Raw genomic sequence first — 18118 nt, forward strand, 5'->3', positions numbered from 1 at the left:
GGGAGGGGTGTAGGGGCTGGAGGAGATGACAGAGATAGGGAGGGGTGTAGGGGCTGGAGGAGGTTACAGAGATAGGGAGGGGTGTAGGGGCTGGAGGAGATTACAGAGATAGGGAGGGGTGTAGGGGCTGGAGGAGGTTACAGAGATAGGGAGGGGTGTAGGGGCTGGAGGAGGTTACAGAGATAGGGAGGGGTGTAGGGACTGGAGGAGGTTACAGAGATAGGGAGGGGTGTAGGGACTGGAGGAGGTTACAGAGATAGGGAGCGGTGTAGAGACTGGAGGAGGTTACAGAGATAGGGAGGGGTGTTGGGGCTGGAGGAGGTTACAGAGATAGGGAGGGGTGTTGGGGCTGGAGGAGGTTACAGAGATAGGGAGGGTGTAGAGACTGGAGGAGGTTACAGAGATAGGGAGGGTGTAGAGACTGGAGGACGTTACAGAGATAGGGAGGGTGTAGAGACTGGAGGAGGTTACAGAGATAGGGAGGGTGTAGGGGCTGGAGGAGATTACAGAGATAGGGAGGGGTGTAGGGGCTGGAGGAGGTTACAGAGATAGGGAGGGGTGTAGGGGCTGGAGGAGGTTACAGAGATAGGGAGGGTGTAGAGACTGGAGGAGGTTACAGAGATAGGGAGGGATGTAGGGGCTGGAGGAGGTTACAGAGATAGGGAGGGGTGTAGGGGCTGGAGGAGGTTACAGAGATAGGGAGGGGTGTAGGGGCTGGAGGAGGTTACAGAGATAGGGAGGGGTGTAGGGGCTGGAGGAGGTTACAGAGATAGGGAGGGGTGTAGGGGCTGGAGGAGGTTACAGAGATAGGGAGGGGTGTAGGGACTGGAGGAGGTTACAGAGATAGGGAGGGGTGTAGGGACTGGAGGAGGTTACAGAGATAGGGAGGGGTGTAGGGACTGGAGGAGGTTACAGAGATAGGGAGGGGTGTAGGGACTGGAGGTGGTTACAGAGATAGGGAGCGGTGTAGAGACTGGAGGAGGTTACAGAGATAGGGAGGGGTGTTGGGGCTGGAGGAGGTTACAGAGATAGGGAGGGATGTTGGGGCTGGAGGAGGTTACAGAGATAGGGAGGGGTGTTGGGGCTGGAGGAGGTTACAGAGATAGGGAGGGGTGTAGGGACTGGAGGAGGTTACAGAGATAGGGAGGGGTGTAGGGACTGGAGGAGGTTACAGAGATAGGGAGCGGTGTAGAGACTGGAGGAGGTTACAGAGATAGGGAGGGGTGTTGGGGCTGGAGGAGGTTACAGAGATAGGGAGGGATGTTGGGGCTGGAGGAGGTTACAGAGATAGTGGTGTAGGGACTGGAGGAGGTTACAGAGATAGGGAGGGTGTAGAGACTGGAGGAGGTTACAGAGATAGGGAGGGTGTAGGGGCTGGAGGAGATTACAGAGATAGGGAGGGGTGTAGGGGCTGGAGGAGATTACAGAGATAGGGAGGGGTGTTGGGGCTGGAGGAGGTTACAGAGATAGGGAGGGGTGTTGGGGCTGGAGGAGGTTACAGAGATAGGGAGGGTGTAGAGACTGGAGGAGGTTACAGAGATAGGGAGGGGTGTTGGGGCTGGAGGAGGTTACAGAGATAGGGAGGGTGTAGAGACTGGAGGAGATTACAGAGATAGGGAGGGGTGTTGGGGCTGGAGGAGGTTACAGAGATAGGGAGGGGTGTTGGGGCTGGAGGAGGTTACAGAGATAGGGAGGGTGTAGAGACCGGAGGAGGTTACAGAGATAGGGAGGGGTGAGGCCATGGCGGGATTTGAAAACAAGGATGAGAATTTTAAATTTAAGACGTTGTTTGACTGAGTGCCAATGTCGGTCAGTGAGAACGGAGGGGTGAGAGGGGAACGGGACTTGGTGCGAGTTAAGACCTGAGCAGCAGAGTTTTGGATGACCGCACGTTTATGGACGGTAGAATGTGGGAGACCAGCCAGGAGTGTGTTGGAATAGTCAAATCTAGAGGTAACAAAGGTGTGAATGAGGGTTTCAGCAGCAGATGAGCTGAGACAGGGGCGAAGTCGGACGATGTTACAGAGGTGGAAATCGGTGGTCTTAGTGATGGCACAGATATGAGGTTGGAAGCTTAGCCATGGGTCAAATATGACACAAAGGTTGCAACCAGACTGACCTAAGCTCAGACTGTTGCCAGGGAGGGATGGAGTCGGTGGCTAGGGAATGGAGTTTGGAGCGGGGACCGAAAACAATGGCTTCAACCTTTCCAATAGTTAAATGCAGGTGAAGAGGAACAGTGATGAGGAAGAGCTGGTCAGCCAGGAGATATCGAGCACAGCAGCAATGGGAGTAGAGCTTAGAGGAGTACTGCTCATAGGCAGAGCAATGGGGGTGAGGACGGAGGAAAGTGGGGAGGTGGGAGGAGCGGTACAGTCGGAGGGGTGAAGGGGACGGTCAGAGGGGAGGGTGCGGGTCGGAGGGGAGACGGGGACGGTCGGAAGGGAGGGTGCGGGTCGGAGGGGAGACGGGGAGGGTTGGATTCTACAGGTGAGGGGTTGAATGGCAGGAAGATTTACCTCTTGAATGTTAAGCCTTTCCACTTGAGTTCAGGAAGGTGAGGTGGGGGGGCTTGGACGAGGCATCCTCCACTGGTGATAGTTTGGGAAATCAGAACAAGCTTGGGAAAGGGGAAGGATGAAAGTGTGAATCAGAGTCTCAACCGCAGCCATTTTATATATAATAAATAAATAAATAGATTTCAGCAGAATCCTGGTCCGGGTACATGGTTTTAGCGGGAAACTAATTTTTGCGTCTGATAGAAATTGGTTGTGGTTATCGGGCAGGCACTCACCAAGCAGTGAGGATTAGCCGTTACCCTGGTAACCGCTGTGCAGAGCCAGGGAATGACGCTGACAAACTTACAGATCTGGCTTAAAAACTTCAAAAACAAAAAAAGTTCCCCTCAAGCTCCTCCTCTCCGCCCTGACAGGTCCTGGCGTCGTGGGTCAGACGCTCTCCGCTCGGCGTGAGTGCAGGACGCACAACACACCATTTTATAGTAAGAGTAGACACAGAGGCGTGCCTGCACCACCACGGGGCAGTTGTAATACTTGTCCTTGCAGTTTTCATCTGAAAGGAATTGACAGAAGACAATGTTAGCCCAGTGACCCTGCAACTGAAGAACAACATTCATCAAGGCGAGATGGGGAAAATCGGGCAGCAAAGTGGAGTTGATACAGAGGGTTCAGTCATGGTCTGACTGAATGGCGGAGCAGGCTAGAGGGGCTGAATGGCCCCCCCTCTCCCGCCCCCAATGGCTCCAGCTCTCCAGGATGGGCTTGGGATCACCAGGAGTTGAAGAATATTAGGTTGCACAAGACCAGATCAAGGCTGGATGCGCAGGATGTGGTTCTTTTCCCAGGGATTTAATGAATCCCCAAAACAGCCAGTCAACCCCTGCGCTGAATTCCTTTGTGCGAGAGCTGGAACTGTTTCTGGCTGCGCTGGCGATCGGCTCGCACAAAAAAATAGGGAATTCCGGGCCAGAGCGATCTCCTGGACTAGTTCTGATGGCTCGGAGACAGATTTCCCGGATATTTCAAACCCCCCAAGCAAAGTGGCCGGTGTTTAAAATCTGTATTTTATGCCTCTCCCAGGAGATCCCATTGCTTTCGGGTGGGATGGGGGCGGCTATATTGTGATGTGTGTGTGGATCGGGCTGGGTGGACTGGGGGTCAAATGCTATGAGCAATCCTGGAGAAAATGGGTGTTAAAAAGATACCTTTTTAAAAAATTAATAATAAAAATATTGGCGATTTGGGGAAAAGATTGTTTGACAGCCAGCCAGCCAATCAGGTAATGAGGAATCATTTTGATGCTTTCCGATTGGCCGTGGGAAGACAAATTGGACCAATGACGTGTGTGCCTAGGGGCATGGCAGTTAGAAGCAGGGGGTCATGTGATGAAATCTCCAGGAATGTGCCAAGCAGAGTTGGCAACTGACTGCCCGGGTTTAATAGGTTGATTGGAAAAGCATTTCCCTCAGTGTTTGACTGGTGCCTCTCACCAATCGGTGTCCTCGGACTCATCCAATCAGGGATCTGGGAGCTCAGTTCATTCATAGAACCGTGACCAATCAGGGATCAGGGATTGAGGTCCACCCATTGAGCGCTAACCAGTCAGCAATCTGGGACGATACACGTCCATTGGCCAGCGATCAGGAGAGTTCTCAGACACTGACTGAACCATCACACAAAGCAACCCCTCCCCTCCGCCCAACCAGGCCTTGCTGTTCCAGGGCAGGAGTTACACACAGTGCCCGGCCACTCGCTCGCTCACTCACCAAGCTCAGGGATGCAGGGGTGGGTGTGGCATATCCGTTGGTCATCGGGCTTCCCTGCGACATCACAAAGGCTGCTGGGAAAGCCTGCGTTGTCCAGGCACCTCACCTCTCTCACCTGGACCCCTCCCATGCACGATTTTGAGCACTGTCATTGGACAAAGAGCAGTGGCGTCAGTAAATCGGTTTCTCATTTGCCCTCTGGCCTCCACAAAGACCAGCCACCATCCTTTCTCAAATCACAAGACTTCTATTTATAAAAACCCTCGTCACGTCTCGACCAAGTGAATCCAAAGCTGCAAGGACCCACAAACAGCAATGAGGCGAATTTAACCTGTTTTACTTTTTCAGTGATGTTGGTTGAGACAGGATTACCGAGGAGAATTCCTCTGGTCAGACTCCATCTGGAGTAACTGTGTTCAGCTCCAGGCACTGCACCTCACCAAGGATATACTGGCCTTGGATAGGATGCAGTGTAGATTCACCAGGATAATACCAGGGGTTAAATTACAGGGACAGGTCACACAGACCGGGCTTGTCTTCCCTCGAGTGTAGAAGATTAAGGGGGTGATCTAATCGAGGGGTTTAAGATGATTAAAGGATTCGATAGGGTCGATAGAGAGAAACTATTTCCTCTGGTGGGGGAAGAGTCTGGAACAAGGGGGCAGAAACTTAAAATTCGAGCCAGGCCATTCAGGGGCGATGTCAGGAAGCACTTTTTCACACAAAGGGGGAGTCTGGAACTTTCTCCCCCAAAAAGCTGTCGAGGCTGAGGGGTCAATTGGAGCTTTCAAGATTGATGGGCTTTGTTAGGAAAGAGTATCAAGGGATGTAACAAGCAGGGTGGATAGAGGGGAACCAGTAGATGTAGTGTATTTAGATTTCCTTAAGGTGCCACATAAAAGGTTACTACACAAAATAAGAGCTCATGGTGTTGGGGGTAATATATTAACAAGGACAGAGGATTGGTTAACAAACAGGAAAGAGAGTCAAGATAAATGGGGCATTTTCAGCACGGCAAACTGTAACTAGTGGAGTGCCGCAGGGATCATTGCTGGGGCCTCAACCATTTATGATCTCGATTAACGACTTGGATGAAGGGACCGAGTGCAGTGCAGCCACATTTGCTGACGATACAAAGATAGGTAGGAAAGCAAGTTGAGAGGAGGACAAAGAGTCTGCAAAGGGATATAGACAGGTTAAGTGAGACAGAATCAGAGAAAATTTACAACACAGAAGGAGGCCATTCGGCCCATCGTGTCCATGCCCGTCGACAAACAGCCACCCAGTCTAATGCACTCGGTCTATATCCCTGCAGGTCACATGCAAGTACTTTTTAAAGGTGGTGAGAGTTTCTGTCTCTACCACCCTTTCATACAGTGAGTTTCAGGTTCCTATCCCCCTCGAGGTGAAAAAACGTTTCCTCGTCACTCCTCAGTGAGGGGGCAAAAATTTGCCAGATGGAGTATAATGTGGGAAAATGTGAGGTTGTCCACTTTGGCAGGAAGAATAGAAAAGCAGAATATTATTTACATGGAGAGAGACTGCAGAATGCTGCAGTACAGAGGGATCTGGGTGTCCTTGTACATGAATCACAAAATGTTAACATGCAGGTTCAGCAAGTAATTAGGAAGAGAAATGGAATGTTGGTATTTATTGCAATGGGGATGGAGTATAAAAGTAGGGACATCTTGCTACAACTGTACCGGGCATTGGTGAGACCGCACCTAGAATACTGCATACAGTTTTGGTCTCCTTATTTAAGGAGGGATATACTTGCATTAGAAGCAGTTCAGAGAAGGTTCACTTGGCTGATTCCTGGGATGAAGGGATTGTCTTATGAGGAAAGGTTGAGCAGTTTGGGCCTGTACTCATTAGAGTTTAGAAGAATGAGAGGTGATCTTATTGAAATGTGTAAGGTTCTGAAGGGGCTTGACAGGGTAGATACTGAGAGGATGTTTCCCCTCGTGGGAGAATCTAGAACTAGGGGGAACAGTTACAGAATACGGGATCTCCCATTTAAGACGGAGATGAGGAGGAATTTCTTCTCTGAGGGTCATTAATCTTTGGAATTCTCTTCCCCAGGGAGCAGTGGAGGCTGGGTCATTGAATATATTCAAGGCTGAGTTGGAGAGTTTTTTGAACTGTAGGGGAGTCAAGGGTTATGGGGGGCAGGCAGGAAAGTGGAGTTGAGGCCAAGATCAAATCACTGATGATCTTACTGAATAGTAGAACAGGCTTGAGGGGCTGAATGGCCTACTCCTGCTCCTGTTTCTTATGTTCCTGCGTGGAGCCGAGGCGAGTAGGTAGAGCTGAGGTGCAGATCAGCCATGACATCGTGCAGTGGCAGAGAGGACTCGTCTTCTTCAAATAGTTTCTTTTCCATTTCTTCATGGGATATGAGCATTGCTGGCAAGGCCAGTGTTTGTTGTCCATTCTTTGAGAAGGTGGTGGTGAGCTGCCTTCTTGAACTGCTGCAGTCCATGTGGTGTAGGTACACCCACAGTGCTGTTAGGAAGGGAGTTCCAGGATTTTGACTCAGCGACAGTGAAGGAACGGCCGATACAGTTCCAAGTCAGGATGGTGTGTGACTTGGAGGGGAGCTTGCAGGTGGTGGTGTTCCCATGCATCTGCTGCCCGTGTCCTTTTAGGTGGTAAAGGTCGTGGGTTTGGAAGGTGCTGTCGAAGGAGTCTTGGTGAGTTGCTGCAGTGCATCATGTCGATGGTACACACTGCTGCCACTGTGCATCGGTGTTGGAGGGAGTGAATGTTTGTGGATGGGGTGCCAATCAAGCGGGCTGCTTTGTCCTGGATGGTGTCGTGCTTCTTGAGTGTTGTTGGAGCTGCACCCATCCAGGCAAGTGGAGAGTATTCCATCACACTCCTGACTTGTGCCTTGTAGATGGTGGACAGGCTTTGGGGAGTCAGGAGGTGAGTTACTCGCCACAGGATTCCCAGCCACTGACCTGCTCTTGTAGCCACGGTATTTATGTGGCTACTCCAGTTCAGTTTCTGGTCAATGGTGACCCCCAGGATGTTGATAGTGGGGGATTCAGCGATGGTAGTGCCATTGAATGTCAAGGGGAGATGGTTAGATTCTCTCTTGTTGGAGATGGTCATTACCTGGCACTTGTGTGGTGCGAATGTTACTTGCCACTTATCAGCCCAAGCCTGGATATTGTCCAGGTCTGAGTTCCGAAGAAGGGTCCCTGACCTGAAACGTTAACTCTGCTTCTCTTTCCACAGATGCCGCCAGACCTGCTGAGTGGTTCCAGCATTTCTTGTTTTTATTTCAGATTTCCAGCATCCGCAGTATTTTGCTTTTATATTATTGTCCAGGTCTTGCTGCATTTCTGCACGGACTGCTTCAGTATCTGAGGAGTCACGAATGGTGCTGAACATTGTGCAATCATCAGCGAACATCCCCACTTCTGACCTTATGATTGAAGGAAGGTCATTGATGAAGCAGCTGAAGATGGTTGGGCCTAGGACACTACCCTGAGGAACTCCTGCAGTGATGTCCTGGGACTGAGATGATTGACCTCCAACAACCACAACCATCTTCCTTTGCACTAGGTATGACTCCAGCCAGTGGAGGGTTTCCCCCCTGATTCCCATTGACTCCAGTTTTGCTAGGGCTCCTTGATGCCATACTCGGTCAAATGCTGCCTTGATGTCAAGGGCAGTCACTCTCACCTCACCTCTTGAATTTAGCGCCCATGGGATTTCTAATGTTCATCCGAGACAGCAGGTGGGACATCGGTTTAACGTTTCATCCCAAAGACAGAACCAACAGTGCAGCCACCCCCACAGTGCTGGCATTGGGAGTGTCGGCCTGGATTCCATACTGAAGTCTCTGGAGCAGGGCTCGATCCCACAACCTTCTGACTCCGAGGCGAGGGAGAGTGAGAGTGTCATCCACTGTTAACTGCAACTGAAGGGGCTGCTACACACCTCTTTGTTTCAGTCCTGGCCAAGTGAAGTCCTGGGCATTATTTATTTTACCCGAGGGGTGCAGCTCTCTGGAAGATGGTTGGACTCCTGTCCAAAATGTGGAATTCCCTCCCCTCAACCTCCTCATCCAGCTGGATGTATCCCTTCCCACCCTGCTACAGCTTCGGTGTTCCTCAGCAGCTGCTGCTCACCTCACTCCAGCCTGTTGTAAACCACCTGGTTCCACAGGGCCCGGCACTGCACGACTGCACAGAGGAAGGTTTATCCAGGTGCGCGCAGTCTGACCGGGCCGTCACAGTGAAGTTGTTTCCCAATTTGACAACACAGATGAGGTCCCGATTCTGGGTTCCGTTCCCACATGGAACAGGACACTAGGAGAGAAAAAAAAAGGAAAGTGTTAAAATAGCTGCAAGAACCTCCTCCATCCCCGACACCCCTCCCTATCTCTGTAACCTCCTCCATCCCCGACACCCCTCCCTATCTCTCTAACCTCCTCCGGTCCCTACACCCCTCCCTATCTCTGCAACCTCCTCCATCCCCGACACCCCTCCCTATCTCTGTAACCTCCTCCAGCCCCTACACCCCTCCCTATCGCTGTAACCTCCTCCATCCCCGACACCCCTCCCTATCTCTGTAACCTCCTCCAGCCCCTACACCCCTCCCTATCTCTGTAACCTCCTCCATCCCCGACACCCCTCCCTATCTCTGTAACCTCCTACAGCCCCTACACCCCTCCCTATCGCTGTAACCTCCTCCATCCCCGACACCCCTCCCTATCTCTGTAACCTCCTCCAGCCCCTACACCCCTCCCTATCTCTGGAACCTCCTCCGGTCCCGACACCCCACCCGATCTCTGTAACCTCCTCCATCCCCGACACCCCTCCCTATCTCTGTCATCTCCTCCAGCCCCTACACCCCTCCCTATCTCTGTAACCTCCTCCAGCCCCGAAACCCCTCCCTATCTCTGTAACCTCCTCCAGCCCCTACACCCCTCCCTATCTCTGTCATCTCCTCCAGCCCCTACACCCCTCCCTATCTCAGTCACCTCCTCCAGCCCCTACACCCCTCCCTATCTCTGTCATCTCCTCCAGCCCCTACACCCCTCCCTATCTCTCTCACCTCCTCCAGCCCCTACACCCCTCCCTATCTCTGCCACCTCCTCCAGCCCCTACACCCCTCCCTATCTCTGTCATCTCCTCCATCCCCTACACCCCTCCCTGTCTCTGTAACCTCCTGCAGCCCCTACACCCCTCCCTGTCTCTGTCACCTCCTCCAGCCCTCTACACCCCTCCCTATCTCTGTAACCCCCTTGCAGCCCCGACACCCCTCCCTATCTCTGTAACCTCCTCCAGCCCCTACACCCCTCCCTATCTCTGGAACCTCCTCCAGCCCCTACACCCCTCCCTATCTCTGTCATCTCCTCCAGCCCCAACACCCCTCCCTATCTCAGTCACCTCCTCCAGCCCCTACACCCCTCCCTATCTCTGTCATCTCCTCCAGCCCCTACACCCCTCCCTATCTTAGTCACCTCCTCCAGCCCCTACACCCCTCCCTATCTCTCTCACCTCCTCCAGCCCCTACACCCCTCCCTATCTCTGCCACCTCCTCCAGCCCCTACACCCCTCCCTATCTCTGTCATCTCCTCCATCCCCTACACCCCTCCCTGTCTCTGTAACCTCCTGCAGCCCCTACACCCCTCCCTGTCTCTGTCACCTCCTCCAGCCCTCTACACCCCTCCCTATCTCTGTAACCTCCTTGCAGCCCCGACACCCCTCCCTATCTCTGTAACCTCATCCAGCCCCTACACCCCTCCCTATCTCTGTCATCTCCTCCAGCCGCTACACCCTCCCTATCTCTGTAACCTCCTCCAGCCCCTGCACCCCTCCCTATCTCTGTCATCTCCTCCAGCCCCTACACCCCTCCCTATCTCAGTCACCTCCTCCAGCCCCTACACCCCTCCCTATCCCTGTCATCTCTTCCAGCCCCTACACTCCTCCCTATCTCTGTAACCTCCTCCAGCCCCTACACCCCTCCCTATCTCTGTCATCTCCTCCAGCCCCTACACCCCTCCCTATCTCAGTCATCTCCTCCAGCCCCTACACCCCTCCCTATCTCTGGAACCTCCTCCGGTCCCTACACCCCACCCTATCTCTGTAACCTCCTCCATCCCCGACACCCCTCCCTATCTCTGTCATCTCCTCCAGCCCCTACACCCCTCCCTATCTCTGTAACCTCCTCCAGCCCCTACACCCCTCCCTATCTCTGTAACCTCCTCCATCCCCGACACCCCTCCCTATCTCTGTAACCTCCTCCAGCCCCTACACCCCTCCCTATCTCAGTCACCTCCTCCAGCCCCTACACCCCTCCCTATCTCTGTCATCTCCTCCAGCCCCTACACCCCTCCCTATCTTAGTCACCTCCTCCAGCCCCTACACCCCTCCCTATCTTAGTCACCTCCTCCAGCCCCTACACCCCTCCCTATCTTAGTCACCTCCTCCAGCCCCTACACCCCTCCCTATCTCTCTCACCTCCTCCAGCCCCTACACCCCTCCCTATCTCTGCCACCTCCTCCAGCCCCTACACCCCTCCCTATCTCTGTCATCTCCTCCATCCCCTACACCCCTCCCTGTCTCTGTAACCTCCTGCAGCCCCTACACCCCTCCCTGTCTCTGTCACCTCCTCCAGCCCTCTACACCCCTCCCTATCTCTGTAACCCCCTTGCAGCCCCGACACCCCTCCCTATCTCTGTAACCTCCTCCAGCCCCTACACCCCTCCCTATCTCTGGAACCTCCTCCAGCCCCTACACCCCTCCCTATCTCTGTCATCTCCTCCAGCCCCAACACCCCTCCCTATCTCAGTCACCTCCTCCAGCCCCTACACCCCTCCCTATCTCTGTCATCTCCTCCAGCCCCTACACCCCTCCCTATCTTAGTCACCTCCTCCAGCCCCTACACCCCTCCCTATCTCTCTCACCTCCTCCAGCCCCTACACCCCTCCCTATCTCTGCCACCTCCTCCAGCCCCTACACCCCTCCCTATCTCTGTCATCTCCTCCATCCCCTACACCCCTCCCTGTCTCTGTAACCTCCTGCAGCCCCTACACCCCTCCCTGTCTCTGTCACCTCCTCCAGCCCTCTACACCCCTCCCTATCTCTGTAACCTCCTTGCAGCCCCGACACCCCTCCCTATCTCTGTAACCTCATCCAGCCCCTACACCCCTCCCTATCTCTGTCATCTCCTCCAGCCGCTACACCCTCCCTATCTCTGTAACCTCCTCCAGCCCCTGCACCCCTCCCTATCTCTGTCATCTCCTCCAGCCCCTACACCCCTCCCTATCTCAGTCACCTCCTCCAGCCCCTACACCCCTCCCTATCCCTGTCATCTCTTCCAGCCCCTACACTCCTCCCTATCTCTGTAACCTCCTCCAGCCCCTACACCCCTCCCTATCTCTGTCATCTCCTCCAGCCCCTACACCCCTCCCTATCTCAGTCATCTCCTCCAGCCCCTACACCCCTCCCTATCTCTGGAACCTCCTCCGGTCCCTACACCCCACCCTATCTCTGTAACCTCCTCCATCCCCGACACCCCTCCCTATCTCTGTCATCTCCTCCAGCCCCTACACCCCTCCCTATCTCTGTAACCTCCTCCAGCCCCTACACCCCTCCCTATCTCTGTAACCTCCTCCATCCCCGACACCCCTCCCTATCTCTGTAACCTCCTCCAGCCCCTACACCCCTCCCTATCTCTGTAACCTCCGCCAGCCCCTACACCCCTCCCTATCTCAGTCACCTCCTCCAGCCCCTACACCCCTCCCTATCTCTGTCATCTCCTCCAGCCCCTACACCCCTCCCTATCTTAGTCACCTCCTCCAGCCCCTACACCCCTCCCTATCTTAGTCACCTCCTCCAGCCCCTACACCCCTCCCTATCTTAGTCACCTCCTCCAGCCCCTACACCCCTCCCTATCTCTCTCACCTCCTCCAGCCCCTACACCCCTCCCTATCTCTGCCACCTCCTCCAGCCCCTACACCCCTCCCTATCTCTGTCATCTCCTCCATCCCCTACACCCCTCCCTGTCTCTGTAACCTCCTGCAGCCCCTACACCCCTCCCTGTCTCTGTCACCTCCTCCAGCCCTCTACACCCCTCCCTATCTCTGTAACCTCCTTGCAGCCCCTACACCCCTCCCTATCTCTGTCACCTCCTCCAGCCCTCTACACCCCTCCCTATCTCTGTAACCTCCTTGCAGCCCCGACACCCCTCCCTATCTGTCACCTCCTCCAGCCCCGACACCCCTCCCTATCTCTGTAACCTCCTCCAGCCCCGACACCCCTCCCTATCTCTGTAACCTCCTCCAGCCCCGACACCCCTCCCTATCTCTGTAACCTCCTCCAGCCCCGACACCCCTCCCTATCTCTGTAACCTCCTTGCAGTCCCTGCACCCCTCCCTATCTCTGTAACCTCCTTGCAGCCCCTACACCCCTCCCTATCTCTGTAACCTCCTCCAGCCCCTACAAGGGTTGTGACCCTTCTGGCAGGTTCCAAGACCTTGTTCCCCACAGGACTCACCCGCTGACTATCCTGGAGTCACCCACCTGGCTCCACGGGCTGGTGTACCACTGGACTTGGCGTTGGCAGTGCGGGCGACTGCACGCTCGTGTGTCAGGAGGCCTGGCGCCCTCACAGCTCTCCGGAGACGGGTCGTTGGCGTAATTGGTTAAACACAGGACCGACCTCTTCTGCACGCCGACCCCACATTCCACGGAGCACTGTAACATAGAGCACGCGGGGGGAGGTGGGGGGGTGGTTAACGAAGCTCAGTGTCATGATCACTGCCCCAGGGTCCCCCACCCGGCCCTGCCCCCACCACCACAAGTGTCTCTGCTGATGTGTAGCTTTCCTTCTCCTACTGACAAGTCCGCTGAGGCAGCGTCTGGCAGATGCCAAGCTAGGCTGGACTTGGGACTCACACCTGCTGGAGTCTTCCCACCAGTCAAGTGCTGAAGCGGACACAGCTTCAAGTAATTCCTCTTTAAGTATCAATTCTCCGGGTAAAGACAGTAGGTTTCCTTCTTAAAAGGACGTTAGTGAACCAGCTGAGTTAAGACAATCCGACAGCTTGATGGTCACTTTGCCCGGGACCAGCTTTTTTATTTCCAGGTTTTTACCGAGTGCGATTTCAACTCCCAATCTCCAGATTATCAGAGAATAGGATTGTTAGCTCCCGATTGCAGTCAGATAACCGTCACACTGACCGTACCCCTTTCGTACTGACTGATCCCGTTCTGCAACGACCCCCATCCAACCCCCCCCCCCCACCTACCTGGCTGCTCCAGTCGGTGTAGAACCAGCTCCTGACACACGGGCCCATATCGCAAGTCTCGCTGTCGGTGGGCTTCTGCTTGGCGCTGCACTCCCCCTCGCCCACCACGGTGCCCTGGTTACTGACGCAGCGGATGCTCCTCTTCCTCTGCCCGACTCCGCAGGGGACGGAACACTGCGGGCAGCGACACAAGGGCGTCAGGGACGTGGAAAAACCAGCCGGGGCACAAACAGGTGGCGGGGATGGGGGGGGTCAATGTTAATCATCACTGAGGAACCTAGCCTGAAGATTTGTGAGGCAGGAACCACCACATTTGCTGCTGAAACCACACTTACAGAGCATTTCTGGTCACCATCTTATCAGAAGAATAAAGAAATATTGGCAACGGTGCAAAAAGTTTCAACTCGAGTTAGACCAGAGTGGAGAGTTTATACCGCCAAGGAAAGATTGAGCAGCCTGGAGCACTTTTCTCCAGAAAAGAGACTGAGGAGTGATTTGATAGGAGTTATGAATTATGAAGGGGTTTTGAGAGGATTGATGTCGAGAAGTTTCCACTTGTGGGCAAGATCAGAACTAGGGGGGAGGTTATCAATATCAGACAGTCACTAATAAATCCAATGGGGAATTCAGGAGAAACTTCTTTCCCCAGAGAGTGGTGAGAATGTGGAACTCGCTACCACAGGGAGTGGTTGAGGGGGAATAGCAGAGATACATTTAAGGGGAAGCTGGATAAACACACGAGGGAGAAAGGAATGGAAGGATATGGGGATAGGGTGAGATGAAGAGGGGGTGGGAGGAGGCTCATGTGGAGCAGAAAGACCAGCACGGAGCAGATGGGCCGAACGGCCTGTTTCTGTACTGGAAATGTTTTGTCGTACTTTGTAAAACCTGAGACAGTGATTTTCTTTTGTTTTTTAAATGGTCTGTAGATTATAGGGAGGGAGGGGGAGAAAAGTGAGGCAGGAAAGGACACAGTTTGAGGACTCTGGGAAGAATGAGTTAAAATAGGACACACTCAACTGAGAGGAGGAGGGAGTGTGTCTAGGACGAGGGAGGGGTTGGGACCGAGGGAAAAACTAGAGGGGAAAAGTGAAGAGGAGCAGAGTCTGGAGGGTGACAATAACAGGCGAGGGTTTCAGCAGCGGAGGAGCTGAGACAGGGGCAGAGACTGGTCATGTTACAGAGGTGGAAATAGGTGGTCCTGCTGAATAACTTGCACTTACATAGCGCCTTTAATGTAGTAATACGTCCCAAGGCGCTTCATGAGAATGTGATACTGAGCCGCAAAGGAGGAGAGAGAAGTGAAGACACCGAGCGGTACAGGGAGGGAATTCCAGAGCTTAGGACCTTGAAGGCACGGCCGCCAATGGTGGAGCGATGGGAATCGGAGGACAAAAGGTCGGAATCGGAGAGGCGCAGCAATTTCGGAAGGTGCGAGTCTGGAGGAGGTGACAGAGGTAGGGATGGGGAGAAGTCATGGAGGGATTTGAACAGCGGAGGAGGTTAGATGTGGGGGGGGGGTGGGGGGCGGGCGACATGGATCAAAGGAAGACAAGCTTGGTGTTTTATTTACCGATTCCCAGTCCGTCTGTATCTGCCAGTGGGTACAGGCCCGAGCCTGGCACGGCTGGGTGGCGTTGGGCTTTTCCAGGTGACCACAGCGGTGAGGGTGAACGGCTACTGTCCGGTTTGCGTATGCCTGTCGGCACAGCACCTGTCGGTGGTGAGTCCCCCGTCCGCAGGTCTTGCTGCATTGTGACCAGGCTCCCACACTCCAACTGAACAACCATAAACACATGTACACACAGAGACAATTAGTGAAGAAATGAAACCGGCCAATCCTGCCTCTAATCTATCGCTACAATTTCAACCCGCAAGAAAATCATCCGGACCAGTCATGGGAAATAGAAGAGCGGAGACTCACCGGCTCCTCCAGTGGAGATGGGGGTCAAGAAGCCCCCGAATCACAAGTGTAACAATCCAGCTGTCTCCCTCCCTAACCGAGTGAGATCAGAGAGTGGCTACCACCCCTCGATTAGATTCCAGTCTGTAACTCACTCCCGGGTATCTGTTATTCTATATACAAACCACCCGAACCCCTCGATTAGATTCCAGTCTGTAACTCACTCCCGGGTATCTGTTATTCTATATATAAACCACCCGAACCCCTCGATTAGATTCCAGTCGGTAACTCACTCCCGGGTATCTGTTATTCTATATATAAACCACCCGAACCCCTCGATTAGATTCCAGTCTGTAACTCACTCCCGGGTATCTGTTATTCTATATATAAACCACCCGAACCCCTCGATTAGATTCCAGTCTGTAACTCACTCCCAGGTATCTGTTATTCTATATATAAACCACCCGAACCCCTCGATTAGATTCCAGTCTGTAACTCACTCCCAGGTATCTGTTATTCTATATATAAACCACCCGAACCCCTCGATTAGATTCCAGTCTGTAACTCACTCCCGGGTATCTGTTATTCTATATATAAACCACCCGAACCCCTCGATTAGATTCCAGTCTGTAACTCACTCCCGGATATCTGTTATTCTATATATAAACCACCCCGAACCCCTCGATTAGATTCCAGTCTGTAACTCACTCCCGGGTATCTGTTATTCTATATATAAACCACCCGAACCCCTCGATTAGATTCCAGTCTGTAACTCACTCCCGAGTATCTGTTATTCTATATATAAACCACCCGAACCCCTCGATTAGATTCCAGTCGGTAACTCACTCCCGGGTATCTGTTATTCTATATATAAACCACCCGAACCCCTCGATTAGATTCCAGTCTGTAACTCACTCCCGAGTATCTGTTGTTCTATATATAAACCACCCGAACCCCTCGATTAGATTCCAGTCTGTAACTCACTCCCGGGTATCTGTTATTCTATATATAAACCACCCGAACCCCTCGATTAGATTCCAGTCTGTAACTCACTCCCGAGTATCTGTTGTTCTATATATAAACCACCCGAACCCCTCGATTAGATTCCAGTCGGTAACTCACTCCCGGGTATCTGTTATTAAAAGTTTGAGTGCTGTAGTACAGTTGTGTCTCAGCAGGTGGCACTATCGGACAGTTTCTCCTTGGCACAGCAACACGACAACTGTTGTGAACATGGATCATTTCAGTATCACCCTGACGGGACAAAGAGCTCGCGGACTCCCAGCTCCACAAGTCCGCCAAGGCTCTGCGGACTTTTTTTTCTATTTACATTCACCGGAAAGCATGGGATTGGCGGGGGGGATTCGAAGGCCATCGGCCGCCCGAGCTTGGTCACTCAAGTGGCTGTTCCCCATACTTTGACTTGGGGTGCCGCCTGGGCTCACAGGGGAAGCAACTGTCAATAAACCGGGGATGGGATGCAAATACTTACAACGCGGGGCACGGCTGGGTGTTACAGGCCTCCGCCACACTTGCTGGTTTGGATGCTGAGTCGCATTGGCTGTCGGGGACCAGCTCTTGTGTGTTCTGGGACACGCAGCGGAAGATGGGATACTGGAATCCTGTGGACGGAGACAGGAAGTGTGAAGGAGATTCCCAAACAGGCGTCCGCTCTCCCAATTCCCCACCGCCATCCCAATCCTCGAGGGAGAGAGCTCACCGCCCCCAGCATCACTGATACAACCGAGGCAACTGTTCTCCAATCCCGACAACTTGTCAGCTTTCCTCACATCCCCAACGCTCCCTGGCAGCTCAGAGTACAAGCAGCCAATGAATTCCAATTGGGATCTTCCTGCTGCATGGGACACCCCCATGCCCCCTCCCTTACTCGGAGTAGGGGTCCCTCCCATGCAGAAAGCCCCCACAGGAAGGTCCATTCCCCCTCCCTGCCACTCACCTTTCCCACAGGAGGCCGAGCACTCGGTAGAACTCTGGGATATCCAGCGGTGCACAGGCTGGGCGGGATCCTCCTGTGTGTCGGTGTGATAAACCTGCAGTCGCCGGTCCCGCTGGCCCCCTCGGGCTCTGGGCGTGACGAGGCTCCCCTGGTGTGTCGCAGTGCTCCCCTGGCGTGTTCCAGTGCTCCCCTGGCGTGTTCCAGTGCTCCCCTGGCGTGTTCCAGTGCTCCCCTGGCGTGTTCCAGTGCTCCCCTGGTGTGTTACAACTGGGCCACTTGCCAATGCCGACGCAGGCCTCTGATATCCTGCAGTCTGTGAGCCTGTGGGGGATCAGACAGCAACACAAACTATAATAGGTGGGCACTAAGAGACCTCCAAGAGGCCTCAGGATGAAAAGAAAGACTTGCATTTACACAGCATGTGTCACCCTGTCAGGACATCCCAAAGCACACCAGAGTCAATGAAGAACCTTTTGAAGTGTAGACACTGTTGAAATGTAGGACGTGTGGCAACTAATGTGCACACAGCAAACTTCCACAAATAGTAACAGGACAATGAACAGATAATGTTTTTGTGATGTTGATTCAGGGATAAATATTGGCCCCAGGACAACAGGGAGAACTCCCCCCCCCCACCCCACCGCTCTTCTTCCAATCGTGGCCATGGGATCTTCTACATCCACCTGAGAGGGGCAGACGTGG

At 53.6% G+C, this 18118-nt stretch overlaps 1 protein-coding gene across 4 annotated transcripts in view; it reads right to left on the reverse strand.

Moving 5' to 3' along the window:
- Positions 1-1327: 1327 nt before the first annotated feature.
- LOC137356820 (thrombospondin type-1 domain-containing protein 4-like) overlaps positions 1328-18118 on the reverse strand; it is a 134427-nt gene continuing 117636 nt past the window's right edge. For all 4 annotated transcript variants that reach the window (XM_068022626.1, XM_068022628.1, XM_068022629.1 and 1 more), the window contains exons 11-18: positions 17417-17737; positions 16952-17081; positions 15130-15334; positions 13557-13730; positions 12829-13002; positions 8428-8607; positions 4286-4430; positions 1328-3072 (exon numbers count right to left, since the gene is read on the reverse strand). In XM_068022626.1, the coding sequence (XP_067878727.1) occupies positions 2906-3072; positions 4286-4430; positions 8428-8607; positions 12829-13002; positions 13557-13730; positions 15130-15334; positions 16952-17081; positions 17417-17737 (1496 nt within the window). In that variant the 3' untranslated portion in view covers positions 1328-2905. The remainder of the gene's footprint in view (positions 3073-4285; positions 4431-8427; positions 8608-12828; positions 13003-13556; positions 13731-15129; positions 15335-16951; positions 17082-17416; positions 17738-18118) is intronic.

The sequence above is a fragment of the Heterodontus francisci genome, chromosome 46, assembly GCF_036365525.1.
Source record: "Heterodontus francisci isolate sHetFra1 chromosome 46, sHetFra1.hap1, whole genome shotgun sequence".
In the NCBI taxonomy this organism is placed as follows: Eukaryota; Metazoa; Chordata; class Chondrichthyes; order Heterodontiformes; family Heterodontidae; genus Heterodontus; species Heterodontus francisci.